Source organism: Xenopus laevis, chromosome 8S, assembly GCF_017654675.1.
Source record: "Xenopus laevis strain J_2021 chromosome 8S, Xenopus_laevis_v10.1, whole genome shotgun sequence".
Lineage (NCBI taxonomy): Eukaryota > Metazoa > Chordata > Amphibia > Anura > Pipidae > Xenopus > Xenopus laevis.
Window position 1 is genome coordinate 86,303,472 of NC_054386.1, and position 22,709 is coordinate 86,326,180.

At 39.9% G+C, this 22,709-nt stretch overlaps 2 protein-coding genes across 6 annotated transcripts; one reads left to right on the top strand and one right to left on the bottom strand.

Moving 5' to 3' along the window:
• Positions 1–4,182: 4,182 nt before the first annotated feature.
• Positions 4,183–15,106, bottom strand: fbxo27.S (F-box protein 27 S homeolog). 3 transcript variants are annotated; one of them, XM_041575349.1, is made up of 6 exons: positions 14,967–15,106; positions 13,001–13,392; positions 10,728–10,839; positions 9,482–9,612; positions 6,673–6,811; positions 4,183–4,705 (listed from the first exon to the last, which is right to left on the bottom strand). In XM_041575349.1, the coding sequence occupies exons 2-6, from the start codon at positions 13,308–13,310 to the stop codon at positions 4,660–4,662; spliced, it is 738 nt and encodes a 245-aa protein (XP_041431283.1). In that variant the 5' UTR covers positions 13,311–13,392; positions 14,967–15,106; the 3' UTR covers positions 4,183–4,659. The 3 variants fall into 3 exon arrangements, with proteins under 3 accessions (XP_041431283.1, XP_018088849.1, XP_018088850.1); XM_018233360.2 differs by having other exon boundaries at positions 9,517–9,612; positions 14,967–15,102; XM_018233361.2 differs by having other exon boundaries at positions 9,517–9,612; positions 13,001–13,370; positions 14,967–15,101.
• Positions 15,107–15,125: 19 nt separating this feature from the next.
• Positions 15,126–21,125, top strand: mrps12.S (mitochondrial ribosomal protein S12 S homeolog). 3 transcript variants are annotated; one of them, XM_041575350.1, is made up of 4 exons: positions 15,132–15,263; positions 19,778–20,010; positions 20,288–20,357; positions 20,534–21,125. In XM_041575350.1, the coding sequence occupies exons 3-4, from the start codon at positions 20,309–20,311 to the stop codon at positions 20,935–20,937; spliced, it is 453 nt and encodes a 150-aa protein (XP_041431284.1). In that variant the 5' UTR covers positions 15,132–15,263; positions 19,778–20,010; positions 20,288–20,308; the 3' UTR covers positions 20,938–21,125. The 3 variants fall into 3 exon arrangements, with proteins under 3 accessions (XP_018088851.1, XP_041431284.1, XP_018088852.1); XM_018233362.2 differs by lacking the exon at positions 19,778–20,010 and having other exon boundaries at positions 15,126–15,263; XM_018233363.2 differs by lacking the exon at positions 19,778–20,010 and having other exon boundaries at positions 15,261–15,407.
• The last annotated feature ends 1,584 nt before the right edge of the window (positions 21,126–22,709 follow it).

Below are 22,709 nucleotides of genomic sequence, written 5' to 3' on the forward strand. Positions count from 1 at the left end.
CCGCCACTAAGCAAAACTTTTTGTCTCTTCTTTTCCTTTGCTCTTCACAAAGGGAAACCCCATTAAGAAATATTTAGGTTTGCCTTCCATTTGCTTAAATTGTCATATTTATTTGTACAAATATTGGTGGGTCCAGATTGTACTAAGAAAGCATACGGACCCATGAGAAAAGGAGATTTTGTGTACTCACCTTTAAATCTACTTCTCTCCAGTCTCTTGGGGGACACAGGAATAATGGAGAATAGCTGTTACCACTTGGAGGCAGGACACAATCAAAAGAAAAAGCGTGCAGAGCCCAGCTCATTTTGAACAAAAACTATAAACATGTAACAAACTATGAACATGTAACTATAAACTTTTAAACAAGAAAAAGCTTCCAGACAAGAGAAACTATTGGTCTTAGCTGGACCATGTCTGATGAGATTATGAGGGACTCCGTCCAAGGAGGGAAGTCCTGTGTCCCCAAAGAGACTGGAGACAAAGAGATTAAATGGGGAGTACACAAAATCTCCTTTTCTCCATTCGTCTGCTTGGGGGACACAGGAACAATGGGGACATACCAAAGCAGTCCCTCCGGATTTAGGGCGGGAGTAGAGGCCATATGTGAAATCCACCACTGCAGCTTGAAGCACCTTCCTGCCAAAGCGGGTGTCGGATGCCGCAAAAGTGTTAAATTGGTAGAATTTGATCATGGCATTTTGAATATATACGACTAAGACGGTGCATATCTTTTCTTATAGTTTATTTACAAAATCATTCTATTGAGGAGAAATAGGGCACAATTATTGCAGCCGAGGGTGCAATTACCAGGGATTTTTTCTTCATTTTTATAACATCATTTGGCTTTCTTGGCCTTTACTAAAAGAAAGTTTGTGTTTTTTTCAGAGAATGTATTGTCAGGGAGGGCCCAAAACTACCTGCCCCAAGCCCCTCCTGGTGTGATGATTGTTTTATGCGCTCTCTCTGTACCGTATCTTTCTCTTGACATTCCTTCCTGGCTGGTGCATGCATTACTGGCACCTTATAACATCACTTGAAGGAGATCAACCCCCCCCCAATTAGAAAATCCTCTACCTACTACCCTATTTAGTAGTGATGGGTGGGTTGAGAAAAACTCGGCCTGACCCTAACCCTCAACTTCCGCTTTACTTTTATATACCCGTGGGTCCTGGGCCGTTACCCCTGAAATTGCCCCTAAGAGTTTGCTCAGGTATAGGTGCAGAGTTAGCTCAGCAGAGCTCATGGGCGCCACCTTCAGGATCTCTGGTCTTCTTCTGTAGGTGAGCACCATATTGGCAAATGTGCAGTTGGAGCAGTCTTCCGGTTCATAGCAACTGCGTATGCGCCAAAAGTGCCAGAAATTGCCAAAAGGAAGAGGACCCGAAGAACTGAGATCCGGAAGATGGCGTCCATGAGCTCCGATGCGCTTACTCTGCACCGATAAGTGAGCAAACTCTTAGGGGCAATTTCAGGGGTAACTAACTATGTTGGGGGAAAGCAGGGAGGGTGGACTACCTAGGTTAGTAGGTAGGGGATTTTATAATTGGGGGGTTTAGTTCTCCATTAATAGTTGGCGGTGGGATAAGCCACGAGTGGGATGACTTATTGCACTGATTTTATTAAACTGACAGCTGGCACAAGAACACAAGTATTTAAGGCAGAGGGGCTGTATCACAGGAAGGTGTGACATCATTATTTCCCTATTCAAGCACATCTGATCTTATGTGACGTTCATGATCAGTTAGTAAATGGATGAGATATATACAGTGGCAGAACTACAGGGCAGGCATCATACAATCACACCTGGGCCCACAACACATTAGGTCTTTTGGAGCCGTAATATAGCAACAGGGATCTGTGCATGCTTTGGGGTGGAGGGGGGGTTCAGAATGTGAATATATTGTATATTATAAATTGATCCTTAAAGGGCAAATCCACACAAAAATAAAAATCTGCCTAATAAAAGATACAATAAAAAATACAATTCTAAGCAACTTTGCAATATACATTCATTACAAATGTTCTATGGTTTTTCATTTATTTGTATATGTATTGCTAATGAAAGCACTGTTTGTCCCTTTCTATTCTCAGCCTTGATGGCTAAGACTTGATACATATGTAAGACAAGGCAGCTGATTAACAGACCTGACTTTGCCGGGGAACCAAGACTTTTGCAACATTGTTTAAAAAGTAACAACCAGGAGTTGAGCAAATGCAGCTTTTAATTGCTATCGTGTTTACGATACGTGCTTTAAAAGCACTGACAATTTTTAATAAATGTGTATTGGAAAGTTGCTTAGAAAGGTGTTTTCTTTTATTAGGATTTTTTTTATTCTGGGGTCGACTTGTCCTTTAAGATCAGGTAATCTGCAGAAAATAAGAAGAGGATGTATTGAGGGCCTGTTATGAATTACAGACCTTCATTGCTTAAAGGTTGCAGTCACCCTGGACTAGTGAAGAAGCCCGAAACAATTGTGTAGTATTTCTAGTGTACTTTTTGTTAAGTTTATTTTTTCAATATTTCATATACAGCTCAGCTTTAGCTTGACTACAGTGTAAAAAAAAACAGGTGTTATATGTGCATGCCTAACAAGCACATATAACATCTGTTTTTTTTATTAATCTAAATAATCAACTTTTTTTCTTCAACCACTTGTATTTAGGTTGTATTAGAGCAGTGATCCCCAACCAGTAGCTTGTGACCAGGGCCGCCATCAGAAATCACAGGGCCCCATACGAAAAAATTTCCTGAGCCCCCTGGGCTGCGCCCACCACAAGCCCCACCTACAGGTCCACCCTCCCCACCCCACAGGTCCACCCCCCACCACACACTAAAAAAAAAAAAATATTGGTGGCTATGGTTCCCACATGTTAATAAAAAAATATAGGTGGTCAGGCCCCCCCATTAAAAAAAAAACATTTGTGGTCAGGGCCCCCCATTAAAAAATATTGGTGGCTTGGACCCCACATGGGGAAAAAAATTGGTGACCAGCCCCCCCCACGTTATAAGAAAATTGGTGTCCAGGGCCCCCCTTAAACGTCCATGTAAAATAACTTGCCCCCCCCAGAAGTTGGGCCCCACCACACAACAGGGACCACAAAGGGTTACTTTTAGGGGGGCCCTGCCATGTTAAACTTACTTCATTAGTGTGGCCCACCTGCTGTCAGTGAGCTGGCAACTACAGAAGGGAGGAGGGGAGCACAGGTGGCTGCATCTTCTTCCAGTGACAGCATTTTCTTCCCTTATTGGTCACAGAATTTCAAGTCCTGGTAAAGCTGCATGGTGATTGGATGAGAAGTTCAAACCTCAGCTATCCAATCCCTGAGCAGCTCAACCGGGACTTAAACTCTGTGACCAAGGGGGGGGAAGTAATGGACAGAAGATACCTCCCCTTGTGCTCCCGCCCTGCCTTCCCGAAGTCAGCAGCTCTCAGAAAGCAGGCTAATCAAGAAAGTGCGGCGTGGACGGGCCCCCTTACCCTCGGGCCCCCTACAACTCTCCCCCCTTTCCCCCCCCTGATGGCTGCCCTGCTTGTGACCAACATTTTGCTCTCCAACCCCTTGGATGTTGATGCCAGTGGCCTCAAAGCAGGTGCTTATTTTTGAATTCCAGGCTTGGAGGCAAGTTTTGGTTGTATAAAAACCAGATGTACTGCAAAACAGAGCCTCAATGTAGGTTGACAATCCACATATGGGCTACTAAATGGCCAATCACAGCCCTTATTTGGCACCACAAGAACATTTTTCGTGCTAGTGTTGCTCCCCAACTCCTTTTACTTCTGCATGTTGTTCATGGGTTCAAAAGGTTGGGGATCCCTGTATCAGAGCATGGTCTTCTCCCAACAAAGAACATTTCTCAAGTTCCCTCTTTATCTCCTACAACTCATTAAAGACAGTTTTCAAGAATTTGCTCTTGTTGAATCAAAGGGACACTTTAACAAAACCATCCTCTTGGGTGTTTGGCCACCCAATAGGTCACACCTGGGCTTTTCTCAGCTGGTATAAAATTCAAGTAATAAAAGTAATTGACATGAATAGAGCGTCACTACACAGGCTTATTTTAGTCCAGAAAACCCATTGTGAGACATGCAAGCCTAGATTTCCTTAACACGCTCAAAACAATCTCCTTCTCGAGGTCAATCATTTGACACTTTATGAAACAGTAAAGGATCTCATGAAATATTTTTGTAAATACGATTTATGTTTTATTAAATGCATTTCATTGGCTGTTATTTTATTGGCTTGTTTTTTTACGGTTACTCTTTATAAGCAATAAAAACTATAACCCCCCCCCCTCAAAAAACATTCTGTTGCATTTCTATGTAAATGTATGCAGGGATTTATAGGGGGTAAATACAAACAAGGATATAGTATTATAGTGAGAATAGATACTTAAATGCTGCCTTCGATAAACAGTTTGGATGGGGTAATGGAGAACAGAACACGTGTATAGGTTGAGTGTTTTGCTGCAGATTCATTTATTTGGTGATTTTTTAACTTTTTTTGGATTCAAGTGATATTTTTCACTTTTATTTAGCCTTGGAGTGCTCCCACAAACCTCTTCATGATTTTTAATTGTCACAATAACTGAGGAGTTGGTGATGCGTGGCCCATACCAATCCTTCCAGAACTGGGTATCCTTTCCCTTGTGCGAGAATCTCACAAACCGTACTCCAGGTCCATAGTCATTAAACACATGAAACACCTGGGGAGAAAAGGAGTTACAAATTGATTTCACACTTGTACATTAAGATCTACTTTCACACAGCCTAGTATAAGCCTAGCCTAGTATAACAACAGCAACTCAGGGAAATCCCCCATCTTTTCCACACTATAAAATATCCTGAAGCAAACTTACCATACGACATATTTATCTTATCTCCTGATCTATGCCTATGCCAATTAAATGAGCTGGAATAACACTTCCTACAGGATAGAGCCTTAGAATTGTGTAGGTAACTTTCATGCATGACAGTCTGGTCATTTCCCTATGGGACCAGACTGTAAATTATATCCTTATAAATGGCGCGTTCTGACGTCAGAACACTCCATTTATAACAGGGGTCCCCGGCTGGCGACTTTGACGCCGCACGTCCAAATTTGTAGCTGAGCATCTGAATTTGCCACGCCGTGTTCAAATTGAACGCCCGATGTGGACGCCGACCCCTCCACTTCCCTCCCGACATTTCACACAAAATGTAGATTATAATGCATAAAGTACCCCTTACTGAAATTTATAAAGATATTAGAAGTCACCTCGGAGTTATGTGACGTGTATAAAAGCACTCGGCCGTTTATATGGTCACATAACTCCTCGGTGACATGATATCTTTATAAATTACAGTAGGGGGTACATTATTATATATATATATATATATATATATATATATATATATATATATATATATATATATATATATATATATATATATATATATATATATAAAAAAGACTCCAAAATCCGCACACGCTATCTGCTGTTTAGTAAATGTCGGGTGCTGTGCTGTAGTTGAACGTTGTACAAGACCAGCACCCGGGCAAGTTGCAAGTTTAGGGTGTGCTCCTCCATGTTTTTATATATATATATATATATATATATATATATATATATATATATATATATATATATATATATATATATATATATATATATATATATATATATATAATCTATATACACACACACACACATTTTGCAGTCATGCAAATCTGCATACGTTTTTAATGTAATGGAAAACTATACCCCCCGAACAATGTAGGTCTCTATAAAAGGAAAATGCATAAAGCGGCTCATGTGTAAAACCCTGCATCATGTAAATAAACCATTTTCATAATAATATACTTTTTTTGTAGTATGTGCCATTGGGTAATCATAAATAGAAAATTGAGTTAAAAAAAAAAGATAAGGGCTGCCCCCTGGGATCCTATAATTCACGGTGCACAGAAACAAACCATACATCTTAGGTCACATGAGCCAATTAACAGACAGAGTTCTGTATTTTGCTTCCACACTTCTTCCTGTTACAGTTAGAGTTGTAGTATTTCTGGTCAGGTGATCTCTGAAGCAGCACACAGACCATCACCAAATGGTGGCTTAAGGCAGGAGATGTTAAAGGGTAAGATTTACTTAAATATATACCAATTTGGTAAGATTCGTTAATATGCTATTTAATTTCATTTAAACTAGGGATGCACCGAATCCAGGATTCGGTTCGGGATTCGGTCTTTTTCAGCAGGATTCGGATTCGGCCGAACCCTTCTGCCTGGCCGAACCCTTCTGCCTGGCCGAACCGAATCTGAATCCTAATTTGCATATGCAAATTAGGGGCAGGGAGGGAAATTGCGTGACTTTTAGGAAGTAAAAAATGTTTTCCCCTTCCCACCCCTAATTTGCATATGCAAATTAGGGTTCGGATTCGGTTCGGTATTCGGCTGAATCCTTTGTGAAGGATTCGGGGGTTCGGCCGAATCCAAAAAAGTGGATTCGGTGCATCCCTAATTTAAACTATCCATTGCTTTAGTGTTCATTTTGTGGGTATAGTTTTCCTTATAAGTAAGTAAGTAAGTATAATGTAGCCATAAATTTCAAAGAGCTTTTTTCAGCGATTCACCCAAGTGTCTGGCACTCTAGTACAGTGACCACTTGGTGGGTCACGAACAGGTTCTCCATACCTGGTGGTAATTTCCATCATTCCATTGTGGGATTGGGTCTGGACTGGCTTTAAATTCATCAATAACATGCTTTCTGTCTTCAGATAGTAACTGAACTCTGATTTCATATACACAGCCACAATCCCGCCGACCTGCATACCTTAGAAAAGATTACAACTTCAGTCTTTTATAACTTAACAGCAATCACTATATTTTCACTTCAGCAACTTTATTATATAACATCAGTAGCAGGTCTGCTTGCACACTTCCAATGTACATGACCAATGCACTGCTTCTAATTATTAGAACGGACTATTTAAAAGGCACTGCTAACGCAGGTGTCCAACATCACACAACATTCTTGAAAATTCTGTCCCTGTGCATTATTGCATTTTTCCTGTCACCCCTCTATAAGGTACAGATATTTGCCAAACAGCCTTTAAAGGGATTCTGTCATGATTTTTATTTCTAAACGACACTGTTTACACTGCAAATAATTCACTCTACAATATAACATTTCATTCCTGAACCATCAAGTGTATTTTTTAGTTATAATATTGGTGTGTAGGCGCCATCTCAGGTCATTGTGCTTTAGGATGGAACTGCTTTCTGGCAGGCTGTTGTTTCTCCTACTCAATGTAACTGAATGTGTCTCAGTGGGACCTGGATTTTACTATTGAGTGCTGTTCTTAGATCTACCAGGCAGCTGTTATCTTGTGTTAGGGAGCTGCTATCTGGTTACCTTCCCATTGTTCTGTTGTTAGGCTGCTGACGGGGGAGGGGGTGATATCACTCCAACTTGCATTACAGCAGTAAAGAGTGATTGAAGTTTATCAGAGCACAAGTCACATGACTGGGGCCAGCTGGGAAACTGACAATATGTCTAGCCCCATGTCAGATTTCAAAATGAAATAAAAAAAAATCTGATTTCAGTGCAGAATTCTGCTGGAGCAGCACTATTAACTGATGTGTTTTGAAACACATGACAGTATCCCTTTAAGCAATACTTTTCTGAAAATGTATATTCTCTGAACTTCTGGTTTCTAAAACAATGGAACTGATTTTGCTACGTCGTTTCAAGCGCCAGAACCAGAAAACAGGAAAGAATTAGCAATTGAGCAATTTTAATTCTACATCATTTCAAAATATTAATATGCCATAGAAACCCTGATAATATTTGCAGTCCAGCAGACAAAACCGATGCATGTGTTTGAAGATTCCTTGTGCCTCAGGCATAGAAGCGGGTAACAGTAAGCGGGACAAAATGTGATTGACAGCTGAGATTTTTAAATAAGCTTATAGCAGGTATGGATGTTCTAATTAAAAATTAATGTGGGATTATCTTTAATATGAAAAGAACTTTTATTATAGACCTTTGTATGTCTGTTTGACAGGTCCCCTTTAACAACACAAATGGTCTATTGAGACATTGATAGTAGTGACTTACAAAGGGGGAGGGGACTACCTCCTAGGATAGTACTTTGCCTTTATATACTTCACTTTCTCACATTGTTTGTAATGTTTGCCTTGAAAAATATATGACAATTAGGGGCAGATTTATCAAGGGTCGAAGTGAATTTGAGGGAATTTTCGAAGTAAAAAATTAGAAATTCGAAGTCATTTATGGAGACTTCGACCATTGAATAGGATACTACGATTTCAAATTTACTTTGACTTCGATCTGAAGAAAAAATCGTTTGAATATTCGATAATCGAAGTACTGTCTCTTTAAAAAAACTTCGACTTCAATACTTCGCCAAATTAAACCTGCCGAAGTGCTATGGGATGACTTTGACGTAGTTGGCCAGCTTAAATATATTGCAATATATGGACAAACAATCCCTGTTTTGTTTAAAGGGTAAGGCATTTTTCAGTAGCAGTATGCGCAAAATGTCTCTGTCTTAAATATATTGATAATGGGTTGAGTGCAGAGGAATCTTGTATTTGTCTATATGTATTTTGTGGTCACACCCTCATTGCACCCCCGCCTAATGATTTTAAAAACTAGTGGTGAGCACAACTTTCCCTTGTTTGTTATAGTTCTACAAGAGCAGTGACCAGCTCCATGTTGTAGCTCCCACCCCCTCCAACTATAGTCAGGTGATCCCACTGGTGTCTAATAAAAGGGCAGCCAAGTTTGGGAGTTTTACTTTGAAAGCAGCTAGTAAGTTGCAGGTAAAACGTATTCGTCCCTTTTATAAAATGTATAATGAAACCATAGAATTCTTAATGAATCAAATGAAAATTGAGCATAGGACTGGCCAGATATGGGATGACTTTGACGTAGTTGGCCAGCTTAAATATATTGCAATATATGGACAAACAATCCCTGTTTTGTTTAAAGGGTAAGGCATTTTTCAGTAGCAGTATGCACAAAATGTCTCTGTCTTAAATATATTGATAATGGGTTGAGTGCAGAGGAATCTTGTATTTGTCGAAGTGCTATGTTAGCCTATCGGGACCTTCTACAACCATTTTCTAAGTCTTTAGAGGTCGAAGGAAAATCCTTTGATTGATCGCTAAAATCGTTCGAATCGTTTGATTCGAACGGTTTTTATTCGACCGCAGTATTGCCAGATTTGTTGAAAAAATTCAAAGTTTTTTAATTCGATGGTCGAATTTAGAGGTTTTTTGTACTTCGAAATTCGACCTTTGATAAAGCTGCCCCTACGCATTACCAAAATCTCTTAAAAAAACGAAATAAGAGATTTATAAATAGTTTTTTAAGATTATGATGGTATGGATTATTTATTTTTATTGCAGAGATGGCCAAGGGATAAAAAAAAAAACAAACATACAAATGTCCTGCCCCAGAATGAAATACAAATACATTTTAAAGTAAAGTTGAATCCAGTTTTAACAAACCAATCAGAAATGCAGATTGAAGGCGGATGGTTGTCCATGAGATCTTCCCACAGTCCTTCTTTTATCAAGTCTACAAGCTGATTCTTCTTGCACCATCTAATTAGAGAAAATAGGTGAGAGACATCTCCTTAGTACAGTGGTTTTCAGACTAGGTTCAAGCCCTCTTTTAAGGTCCAACATATGTGCAGGGTTATATATGGGAACCTTGTTTCAGGTTTCAAAGGTGTAAATAAATACACCCTAAATCTGATGTTAAAAGGGATCATGTCATGATTTTTATGATGTCGTTTTTATTTCTAAATGACACTGTTTACACTGCAAATAATTCAATCTACAGTATAAAATTTCATCCCTGAACCAGCAAGTGTATTTTTTAGTTGTAATATTGGTGGGTAGGCGCCATCTCAGGTCATTTTGCCCGGTCATGTGATTTCAGAAAGAGCCAGCACTTTAGGATGGAACTGCTTTCTGACAGGCTATTGTTTCTCCTACTCAATGTAACTGAATGTGTCTCAGTGGGACCTGGATTTTACTATTGAGTGCTGTTCTTAGATCTACCAGGGAGCTGTTATCTTGTGTTAGGGCAGGGGCACATGGGCAGATTCAGGGAGATTTAGACGCCTGGCGAATAAACGACTCTTCTTCGGGGCAACAATCTCCCGGAACTGCCTTCTGTCTGCTAAAATTAAAAATCACCTGCGCCAATACACTCGCGGCACTTCAAATTTCCGAAGTTGCCCAAAGTTTCCTCGTGAATTTTACAGTTTACATAGCCAAAAATGTAATGTATAAAGGCTGGAGTGACTGGATGTCTAACATAATAGCCAGAACACTACTTCCTGCTTTTCATCTCTCTTGGTTTACACTGACTGGTTACCAGACAGTAACCAATCAGAGACTTGAGGGGGGGGAGCACATAGGTCCTAACTGTTGCTTTTGAATCTGAGCTGAATGCTGTGGATCAATTGAAAACTCACTGAGCAGATATGTCCCATGTGGCCCCCCCTTCAAGTCCAGAGTTAGAGAGCTGAAAAGCAGGAAGTAGTATTCTGGCTATTATGTTAGACATCCAGTCATTCCAGCCTTCATACATTACATTTTTGGCTAACTAACTATATTAGAAACATTTTTTATTTTGCACAACCTATCTATTTACCAAGTTTTATATTTTCACACTGAACTGTTCCTTTAATACCACATTACGTACTTACTCAAAGGATGTGACAAAACTGGTTTGACTATCTGCCACTTCCAGTGGAAAATGGTTATCTTCTACTTTCCAGCCATCTCCACCATGCATACATCTCCAGTGCTTTAGACCATCTGAAGTCAACAGAATATTTCATTTTGAGAAATAAAACAAACTCTTATCATTACACACTGTGTTGTTTACTATCCTCCCATGTAATGCCACATGCCACATGCCCCATGCCCAATGTACATTTTATCCCAAATTGTAAAAATATTTTTAAACTTCTCATCCTGCAACCAGTATTCACCTAGTGCAATTCTACTCATCTGGATTCCATTATATAAACGGTGAGTTCTGATGTCATCAGTTATAAACGGGGAGTTCTGATGTAATGTCTGTCACATGACTCACTGTATTATAATAAATAAAGTACCCCCAGTTGCAAAATATGAGGATATTAGAAGTTACCTCGGAGTTCCATGACCTGTATAAAAACAGTCGGCCTTGAAACTCCATGGTAACTTATAATATCCTTAGAATTTACAAGAGGGGGTACTTTATTCACTATATATTTTCACCGTTCCAGCGGCACAGACCGGGTGCTCACCACCAAGTCAGAAATCACTCACAGCAAGTATGTTTTGAGCCCAATGCGGCAATGTGAAACTTTTATTCCTCCATATTCGCATCTACGCGTTTCGATCCGCAGGGGACCGTAAAACATGTACAGACCCCTCTGTGATGTACCATCACTTTGCTGAAGTTTGCAAAAATGTTCAGACATTCTTTCAGAGCTATTGTACTCTAGAAACTTTTGGTTTTTCTAAGCAAATTTACTACTGCACTACTTGTTACTATTGGCAACTGTGCGAATTCGTGGAACAGTAGATACATAGAGGGGCTAAAACCCACACCTTGGCTCACCCAGTTAAACCCCCATACATAATTTTTCATATTACAATAAAGCACTGAATACAGTAAAGCACAGCTGACACCAAAACGACCGGCAGCCGAACAAGGGGTCAAGACAAGTGGCTTGTTTCTACCTACCTGCAAATTTATCCACCACTAATAAGGCATATGGAGTGATGGCACACATGCGGCACATCAAATTTACTACCCCACTGCCCAGCCTCTTGAGGGGCAGCACAACAAAAAAGTGCCCTGCAAACAGCCATTTAAATTGTGTTAGCTCAAGCAATTAATTAAATACAATGACTCCCAGGTCTGTCCACCATGACCCACATCATGGTTTTGTTGGTTCACCCGTCTTAGAGGTAGTTAAAGGGATTCTGTCATGATTTTTATGATGTCGTTTTTATTTCTAAATTACACTGTTTACATTGCAAATAATTCACTAAAATTTCATTCCTGAACCAACAAGTGTATTTTTTAGTTATAATATTGGTGTGTAGGTGCATCTCAGGTCATTTTGCCTGGTCATGTGCTTTCAGAAAGAGCCAGCACTTTAGGATGGAACTGCTTTCTGGCAGGCTGTTGTTTCTCCTACTCAATGTAACTGAATGTGTCTCAGTGGGACCTGGATTTTACTATTGAGTGCTGTTCTTAGATCTACCAGGCAGCTGTTGTCTTGTGTTAGGGAGCTGCTATCTGGTTACCTTCCCATGGTTCTGTTGTTAGGCTGCTGGGGGGGGGGAAGGGAGTGGGTGATATCACTCCAACTTGCAGTACAGCAGTAAAGAGTGACTGAAGTTTATCAGAGCAAAAGTCACATGACTGGGGGCAGCTGGGAAACTGATAATATGTCTATCCCCATGACAGATTTCAAAATTAAAAATAAAAAAATCTGTTTGCTCTTTTAAGAAATGGATGTCAGTGCAGAAATCTGCTGGAGCAGCACTATTAACTGATGGTTTTTCAAAGAAACATGTATTCCTAGGACAGTATCCCTTTAAGATAAACTGCATGTAAAAACAGGTTGAGAATCAGCTGATCCACAGGCCTTTCGTGGCTCCTGTACAGAGAGGCACTGCGTGGGGCATGCTCTGTGAGACTGCAACCGGGCTTCTGCCACACATAGCCAATTACAGATAAGCTTTGTAAAGTACAACAATTTTAGTATTCAATCAGGGGTCAAAAGGTGATTTATGGGGCTCTACAAAACTACAGAACTGACACAAACCACTTCCCATATATGAGATTTGTTGAAAATAATGAGGTAACTTGTAGGTGCTGGTTGGACAGATACAAAAATGATTTTCACTTTGTGGCGTTATTATCCTTTAAATCTTTTTATTTTGCCATTTTTCTTTCTACATCAGCTGGACTTACCAGTACCACACGGGTTCCGAATCAGATTCCGTAAGAAAGGCTCTTTCATAAATATTCGCTGCCAGTTTACATTTGGGATGCTCAGGGCACTATTGAAAACTTCTTTTCTCCACTTTTGTTGACATTTAATCTTCCATAGTGTAGGGGTGTCCACCAGTCGCAGCCAGCGTTTGCTCACCAGTCGGCAGCTCTTCAACAGGTCCAGGGAAGGCACAAAACTTAGTATAACAAGGAGAACATCATCTGGGAAAGGTTCCAAATCCATGATATACTTCACATGTTTCAAAGACTGTGAGTTGGAAGCATCCATAATGTAGAAAGCCACAGACAGGGTGGAGTGCAAGAAGGTGGAGTGACTTGGTCATAAATCCTACAATAAGAAAGGTACATTTCTACAGAGAGAAAAAAAATAAAGGTTTTTCAGACTCCATATCCATAAAAACAAAAGGGTGTAAATGATTTAAAAAAAAAGATAAAAGATAATCCACATAGAAAGAAACAAGCTGAATGGAAACGGAAAATAAAGACTTTAAATGTAAATACAAATGTACACTTGTAGTCAGGGCCGGACTGAGGGGTAAAAAGCAGCCCGGGGAAAAGAAATCAAAGCAGCCCACATGTAAACACGCAATGGTTTTGTACACATTCGCTCATATATTGGGGTAAAACTGCAAAAAATTATGTACAAGATTCTGCAGCCTTGTGCCTTTATATGGTCACAGAACAACCCCTCAGTGACTTCTAATATCCTTATCATTTACAGTAGGGGTACATTATATTTTAATTTACATGAGTAATTCTCAGAGTACCACGTTTCCAGTTGAAAAGCTAATTTACAGAACAAACTGTGTCTGATGCTTGCACTTAGTACTGCAGCACAGCTGTTCTTTAAAGGGATACTGTCATGGAAAAACGTTTTTTCAAAAACACATCAGTTAATAGTGCTGCTCCAGCAGAATTCTGCACTGAAATCTGTTTCTCAAAAGAGCAAACAGATTTTTTTTTATTCAATTTTGAAATCTGACATGGGGCTAGACATATTGTCAATTTCCCAGCTGCCCCTGTCATGTGACTTGTGTCTGCACATTAGGATGGAATTACTTTCTGGCAGGCTGTTATTTTTTTTACCACACCCCTTTTGGTGGCCACACCCCCTAATTACCATGTTTGTTTTACAAAATTTGGCAGGTTATGAAAGTTTGAAAATATTTCTCCTTATCTAAACTGTGTTCTTGTGTCTCAAAATTGTTACAAAGTATCATATTTGCACCTGTTAGTTGTTCTGGGCTCTGCTAAAAGCCAATAAAGTGAGAAACTTTGTTTCTTTTTCTGGCTGTTCAGTGCAGAGAAAAGAGGGACTTTCCAGTACAAATGAGGGACTGCGGGTTGAGCTGTCAAAAGAGGGACTGTCCCTCTGAAAAAGGGACAGTTGGGAGGTATGGATGGTTAGTGGCAGGGCGGGAGATGGGGAAGGATTTGTACGTTGATTGGTACGATCGGATCTTTGCGTCTGTCGCCAGCTGAACACAATTTGAGATTGTGACAAGGGAGGGGATGGGAGGAGTGCAGTTAAATTTAGGAAGTGCAGAAAGGAAAATGAAAGCCAATATATGACATTGACATGTGACTTTTTTAAAATGCGTTTATAAAAGGTAGAGCTGTTTTAATTAAGAAAAAAGGAAAAGGGATTGGGGTTTGATGTTTAATTTGGAATGTACTTTCATGAAACAACTCTTTATGTCCGGGTGACGGGTCCCTTTAAGTCACTCCCAAATTAAAAGCGATCGTCTTCTATTCGCAGCAGACTGCAGTAGATCAAGGCTCCAGCTATACAAGCCATTGACATTCAGCGGACCTGGTCATGAGCAAATATTGTTATTCTCCAGTAAAGAAGCAGAAAGTAAAAAAGAGAGGAGAGCCGAGCGGGGTCAATTTCAGTCAAACACGTTCTATCTGTAAGCAATACCTTGGTTGTAGGAATTCAGCAAGCTTTCCCTTCATGCATCTGTCTGCACATATCTACTTCCGGTCTTAACTGCGCCTGAAGCGTCCTGTGTTTGCCTGACTCCAGAGTCTGTATAATGACACCACTGACTACTACTGAAAGCGAAAGTCGCAACTTCCGGCTTCGGTTCCACGCCTCCTTCTGAATCAGCGCCGCCTACGTACAATGTGACCGGAAGTGCATGTACAGGCGGCGTGAGGGGTGATCAAGGTGACAGGAGATGCTTATATTGGTTTCAGGGTTCCGCGCTCTGACAAGGTACGTGTCTGCGTCTCGTCTTGTCATCGCCACACTACTGTTTGCTGTTATTTGGTCTCCGGCTGTGTAATGGCGAATGCGTGTATGGTTGCAACTTTGTGCATGAACTTTATTGGAGCAAACCAAAGGCATTTTTAAAAATGGGTCAGTGGTTTTAATTTAATTGCCACTTGTTCATCTTTAAACTGACTTTTAGTATGATGTACAGAGTGATATTCAGAAACATTTTGCAATTGGTTTTCGTTTTTTATTATTTGTGGCTTTTGGGGTTATTTAGCTTTTTATTCAGCAGCTCTCCAGTTTGCAGTTTCTGCATGCTGGTTGCTAGGGTCTAAATTAACCTAGCAACCATGCACTGATTTGAATAAGAGGCTGGAATATAAATAGGAGAGGCCTGAATACTAAGATAATTACTAAAAAGTCGCAATAACAATACATTTGTAGCCTTACAGAGCATTTGTTCTTTAGATGGGGTCAGTGACCCCCGTTGCTGGATAGAGTCAGAGAAATAAGGGGAATAATGTATAAACTATAAAATAAATAAATAATGAAGACAAATTGAAAAGTTACTTGGAATTGTTTATTCTATAACCTACTAAAAGGTAACCTAAAGGTGAACCACCCCTTTAAAGGAGACCTATTGTGTAAAAAAAAAAAAAAAAAAAAAAAAAAAAATAAGAATGCACCAGTGCATTATACTCGTTTAGATATAGAAGAATTGTGCTTAAAAAAGTAGTGTTTCAGGCTGATTTATTGAATATTTTTGCAAAAACCCTAATAATCTCTCCCTTCTCTTCCACTTTCTGCTCCCTGAATTCCCAGGCTGTGTAGGGGAGCCGGTAACACTCCGCTCACTGCACTGTAGGACAGGAACCAATCAGCAGCTAGCAGGACCTGATAGGGAACTGAAGCCTGTCTGTGCTTGTGTGACTGCAGGCCTGTGATTGGCTGTCCCCCTCCTACTGTGCTTCTGGCAGGGACCATTAGGACACGCCCATCCCTCATTTGAAACAGGGACCGGAGAACATTTATAGGGAGCTCTAATAAAGGGACTATTTTTAAATATAATATTTTGTTTTTAGCCCCATGTTAAAGCAACACCATATATAACTTATAATTGCCTACAAAATAAGGGTTTTTTCATTTATCCTATATGTCTCCTTTAAGAAGGGCTTGCCAGATCATGCTTAAAACTGTAACTAGCAATGTGCTAGTAAGTATAAATGTGGTGACTTGAGTAACTGGTAACTGAGTGTAACCCACAAGCGATTAAGCTAAAATGCTTGCAAAATTTAGGGTCCAGTACTGACAGGGGGTGTCTATATGTTAAAGCGGTGGTTCACCTTTAAGTTAACTTTTATATTATGTTATAGAATGGCCAGCTCTTTTCATTTGGTCTTCATTATTTTTTTTTATAGCTTTTGAATTATTTGCTTTCTTCTGACTCTTTCCATCTTTAAATGGGGGTCACTGACCCCATCTAAAAAAAATGCTCTGTAAGACTATAAGGTGCACGTTTACTTAGCTCGAGTGAAGGAATAGAATAAAAAATACTTAGAATTTCGAAGTATTTTTTTGGCTACTTCGACCATCAAATTGGCTACTTCGACCTACAACTTCGGCTTCGATTCGAACTAAAAATCGTTCGACTATTCGACCATTCGATAGTTGAAGTACTGTCTATTTAAAAAAAAAAAACTTCAACCACCTAAAACCTACCGAGCATCAATGTTAGCCTATGGGGAAGGTCCCCATAGGCTTTCCTAGCTTTTTTTGATCGGAGGAAAATCGTTCGATCGATGGATTAAAATCGTTTGAACGATTTTTCCTTCGATCGTTCGATCGCAGGAAATGCTGTAAATCCTTCTACTTCAAAATTGGAAGTCAAAGGATTTTACTTCGACCCTAAGTAAATGTGCCCCTAAATGTATTGTTATTGCAACTTTTTATTATTCATCTTTCTATTCAGGCCTCTCCCCTTCATATTCCAGCCTCTTGTTCAAATCAGTGCATGGTTGCTAGGGTAATTTGGATCCTAGCAACCAGTTTGCTGAAATTGCAAACTGGAGAGCTGCTGAGTAAAAAGCTAAATAACTTAAGAACCACAAATAATAAAAAATGAAAACCTATTGCAAATTGTCTCAGAATAACACTCTCAAAATCATACTTAATGTTAACGCAAAGGTGAACCACCTCTTTAAGCACCTACCACGGGAATTCCATCAGTATGGGTGGTCTGTGGGAACCCTGCAGGGGCAATCGACTGAGCTATAGGCATCCAATTAATCAAACATTTTGGGGGGGGGGAAATATAATGTATAGTCCTCAGGTCAAACAATCCCAGTCATCATGTCACTTTAGATTTAGAGCCAGTCTTTGTGTCATCACTTTTGGGATTACAAGGCTCACTTTTGGGAATGGGTCCTGCTAATATTGTGTTTGACCCATCAATTTCCATTTAATGGGTATTTACTTGAATTCAAAGTATACAGTTTCTGTTTAATGCTGATGGTATGCAGCTGCTTAATGCGATTGCCTGTTGTGTCAGAATCTATTGGGATGCAGTTTTTAGCCTTACAGATGCAAGTATTTTGAGTTATTATTTTGAGTTACATTTTAGACTGTAGCAGGGATGAATACAACTGTGCAATATTCCACTTCTCAATACAGTGTAACCTCAATTTAACATCCCCTAGTTTTAAAGGGGTTGTTCACCTTTAACCAACTAGTTGTTTTCAGATAGTTCACTAGAAACAACAACTTTTCCCAATGACTTTCTATTTTCTATGTGTCACCATTTTTCAAATATTGAAGTGTAAAGTGTCATTTTTCACCTTCTAAAGCAGCTCCGGGGGGGGGGGTCGCCGACCCTGTAATGTTCTAAATTGATACATTTAGTTGATACATTTCTTATCTTTGTACCTGCTGACGCCACTTCCGGTTTACAATGACGGCACTTCCTGATTTTTGATGGTCAACTGGTCCGGGTTTCGAATAAGGTACTTGCGGGTTGGATCGGGTAGCGGGTCCAAGCGGGTAAGAATGCAGGTCCGGGTTGCGGGTACGGGTCTGGTCCCAAAAAATGGACCTGCGCAGGACTCTACCTGCTGAGCAGAATCTCTTGAGTTTCATTACTTGCAGCTGTTAGAATTGATACAATGGTTGCTAATACTCCAGAGATGCTGCTGAGAAATGTATCGACTAAATGTTGCAAAATTTTAACAGTTTAGAGTCCGCACCTGAATAACGTGGTTCCAAAGTGTAGGTGTGGATACAAAACAGCGCAGAGATTCTGCTGCAAAGGTGCCGTTATTCACAAACACGACATGTTTCGAGCCTCCAGGCTCTTTATCAAGTGTATGTGAGCCAAACAGTGTACAAGAAATCTCTGAAAACGCACTTCTTTCGAGAAGCCTACCCTCACTCTGCTTAACTACCAAACGCAATACCACATTTCTCACCCACTCAATTCGATCTTGCCCACTCCCACACCTTGCGTATTACTCCCTTCCCTTTAGACTGTATGCCTATGCATAGGGCCTTCCTCACCTTTTTGTATCTGTATTGATTGTGATGTTTGTTACTCCATATATTCTATGTATGTAATTCATGTGATGTAGTTGTATAATCACATTTACTTTACAGTGCTACGCAATATGTTGGCGCTATATAAATACATGTTAATAATAATAAAATAAATACAACATTTAAATACAAAAAGTCCCTCCCACCATCCATCTGATTGGTCACCTCAGCCACTGTTGAGAGGGTTTGCAGCCTGACTGCTCAAGTGACTCAAGTCCATAGAAATCCCAAGTGATGACATCATAGTCCTTTTCTTTAGTCCATGTGAAGACTAATCCCCTAACAGATAGAGCTGCCTTTGAATAAGAATTGATTCGCCTGTGTGGTAAGATACCTTAGTAAATTATTTTAATTACAGTTAATTGTTGGCAGCATTTTGGCTATTTTGGTAACTATGCTGAAGCATTATGTGACAAAAGTTCAAACATGTATACTATGTCTCGACTTACATTGTCTCTAGCAGGCTTTATAAAGCAGTGTAGAGGTCCAAGTGTAAATAGTTTTTATTGAATTTTACAGCTCTCACACAAAACGAAAAAACACAGCGACTAAAGACTTTATTTGGATTGTGATTTTTTTTTTTATGGGTTCTGCTTTCTCCTGCGGGGAGAAAGAGCTTGGAGGCTCAAAACATGTCATCATACCTCTCAACATTTTGGAAGTAAAAAGAGGGAAAAAAAACAATTTCCGCACATAGCGCAGCAATTTTTTGACCACACCCCTTTCTGTGGCCACACCCCCTAATTACCATGTTTGTTTTACAAAATTTGGCAGGTTATGAAAGTTTGAAAATATTTCTCCTTATCTAAACTGTGTTTTTGTGTCTCAAAATTGTTACAAAGTATCTTATTTGCACCTGTTATCTGTTCTGGGCTCTCTGCTAAAAGCCAATTAAGTGAGAAACTTTGTTTCTTTTTCTGGCTGTTCAGTGCAGAGAAAAGAGGGACTTTCCAGTACAAATGAGGGACTGCTGGTTGAGCTGTCAAAAGAGGGACTGTCCCTCCGAAAAAGGGACAGTTGGGAGGTATGCATGTCATGTTTGTGAATAAAGTCACCTTTGCAGCAGATGCGCTGTTTTGTATCCACGCCTACACTTTGGAACCACGTATTGATGGCTTTGGATGGAAGCAAGGTGTTGGGATACCAGAATTAATACTCAAAGGTAAAAGTACCAGTTTTATTGTATTTGCACCTGAATTACTGAGCTGCCAGACTCATACACCAAAGACAGATACATTCAACTTTAAACTTAGATTTTGTAAAAACAGTAAAAAATTAAAAATGGAAAGTAATCGAAAAAAAAAAAGTCTTTATTTCTGAGGAACAATCTAAAATAAAATTAACTGAAAAAAGTGTTTGGAAGGTGAACAACCCCTTTAAGTCTTCCGTCATTTTACATTGTTGTTTCGTGGTCCCATCTATATATATTTCAATTGCAGGTAACATCGGCTTTCTTCAGGATGTCATCCGCTGTAATCCAGAGTTTTGCCTCTACAGCCATCAGATCAGGTACATTCATTCTAACAGTGCTATCCTGCAATGCATGGTGAATTCTGCTTTGATTCCAAGTATGTTAAGGCATAATAAAAGATCTCTGAATGGACTTTAATCAATTTTGAATTTTAAGGGAGTAAAATGCTTGAAGAATGAATTTGTTGTTTTTATATTTTTTGTTGTCTCTCCAGGTTTTATCACATTCTCCAGGGTTCTTTCCCAGTGGATGTTCCGAGCCTCCACACCATGCAACTCGCATAGCATGGCCACCCTAAACCAGATGCATCGTGCAGGCAAGCCCAAGCCTGATCCACCAAAATTGGGTCCCACCTTTGGCTGCCCGCAGCTCAAGGGTGTGGTTTTAAAGACCATGATCCGAAAGCCCAAAAAGCCAAACTCTGCCAACCGAAAATGCGCTCGTGTCCGGCTAAGCAATGGCAAAGAAGTCATTTGCTTTATACCTGGAGAGGGTCACAACCTACAGGAACATAACATTGTCTTGGTGGAAGGGGGTCGCACCCAGGACTTGCCAGGGGTGAAGCTGAAGATTGTCAGGGGCAAATATGACTGTGCACATGTTAAAAAGAAGAAATAGTGTTTTGTTTATTTTGCTGGCTACACCGTCCTCATTTTGCTCCAAATAAACATTATTCCTATAGTGGTAAACCAATGCTCTACTTTAAAGGGATTCCGTCATGATTTTTATGATGTTTTTTTTATTTCTAAATTACACTGTTTACACTGCAAATAATTCACTCTACCATATAAAATGTAATTCCTGAACCACAAGTGTATTTTTTTTAGCTGTAATATTGGTGTGTAGGTGCATCTCAGGTCATGCCTGCTCATGTGCTTTGAGAAAGAGCCAGCACTTTAGGATGGAACTGCTTTCTGGCAGGCTGTTGTTTCTCCTACTCAATGTAAGTGAATGTGTCTCAGTGAGACCTGGATTTTACTATTGAGTGCTGTTTTTAGATCTACCAGGCAGCTGTTATCTTGTGTTAGGGAGCTGCTCTCTGGTTACCTTCACATTGCATTGGTATTAGGCTGCTGGGAGGGTGAAGGTAGGAGGTGATATCACTCCAACTTTCAGTACAGCAGTAAAAAGTGACTGAAGTTTATCAGAGCACAAGTCACATGACTGGGGGCAGTTAGGAAACTGACAATATGTCTAGCTCCGTGTCAGATTTCAAAATTAAATATACAAAAATCAGTTTGCTCCAAAGTATTTGCATATGCAAATCAGGGGCAGGGAGGGAAATTGTGTGACTTTGTCACAAAACAAGGAAGTTAAAAATGTTTTTCCCTTTCTCACTGCTAATTTGCATATGCAAATTAGGATTTGGTTCGGTATTTGGGTTCGGCTATTGACATGAAATTTACACCGGATGTGGGTAACAATCCTTGTCATCCACACGTACAAGAACCAAAAACAGTCCAATTGAAGTCCATTGAAGTACTGAAGAAAAGGAGGTGCAAAAAGGCATGGAAAGCAAATTAATTTCAGCTGGTTTAGTCTTAATTGATGGCCTATTAAAAGGTTTGTCATTGCCAAGGTATCACACAAGAAGCATCTCATGATCGGTAAAAGCAAAGAGCCCTCTCAAGACCTTCACAACCTTATTGTTGCAAAGCATACTGATGGCATTGGTTACAGACGGATTTCTAAGCTTCTGAATGTTCCAGTGAGCACCATAGAGGACTCAATCTGGAAGTGGAAAGAACATCATTTCACCCTAAATCAGCCATGGCCAGGTGCTCCTTGCATGATTTCTTACAGAGGAGTCAAAACAATATTTAGAAGAGTTGTCAAAGAGCCAAGGATCACTCTAGGAGAGCTTCAGAAAGACCAACATGGCCTTTATGTACGCTCACCGCCCAAGACTCCACTGCTGAAAAAAAAAAAAGATTATTGATGCTTGTTTGCTGCACAATATTTGGACAAGCCATTGAAATTCTGGGAGAATATAGATGAGACTACAATTGAACTCTTTGGATGTCACTGCACACACCATGTTTGGAGGAGAAATGGCACTGCGACTAGTTTCCTCTATACAGGAGGCATCTTGAACCAGCTTTTCTACTAAGTATTTAAAACAGTGTCGGACTTGCCCAGCAGGATACCAGGAAATCTCCCGGTGGGCCCAGGTGTTAGTGGGCCTTCATGTTGCTAAATATTTGGCCTATTTCATGGCCACTTTCTATTTCTATGAGAACAAAGATGCTAAATAGATGGAATAATAGATTATAGCATGTAAAGAAAACAGAATAGGCAAATAGAGGTTGAGTGAGGAGAGGAAGAATAATTGTACTGAGAGTGGCCCCTGATCTAAGGTTTTTGGGTGGGCCCCTGGTGTCCCAGTTCGA

Excerpts from the sequence above, each read along its gene's own strand:
- fbxo27.S (XM_018233360.2), bottom strand. The coding sequence starts at position 13,310 with ATGGATGCTTCCAACTCACAGTCTTTGAAACATGTGAAGTATATCATG. Across the intron at positions 10,840-13,000 it reads TCGGAACCCGTGTGGTACTG|ATGGTCTAAAGCACTGGAGA; the intron begins GTAAGTCCAGCT and ends TGTTGACTTCAG. Across the intron at positions 6,812-9,516 it reads TCAATCTGCATTTCTGATTG|GTATGCAGGTCGGCGGGATT; the intron begins GTTTGTTAAAAC and ends ATCTTTTCTAAG.
- mrps12.S (XM_018233362.2), top strand. The coding sequence starts at position 20,309 with ATGTCATCCGCTGTAATCCAGAGTTTTGCCTCTACAGCCATCAGATCA. Across the intron at positions 20,358-20,533 it reads CTCTACAGCCATCAGATCAG|GTTTTATCACATTCTCCAGG; the intron begins GTACATTCATTC and ends TTGTCTCTCCAG.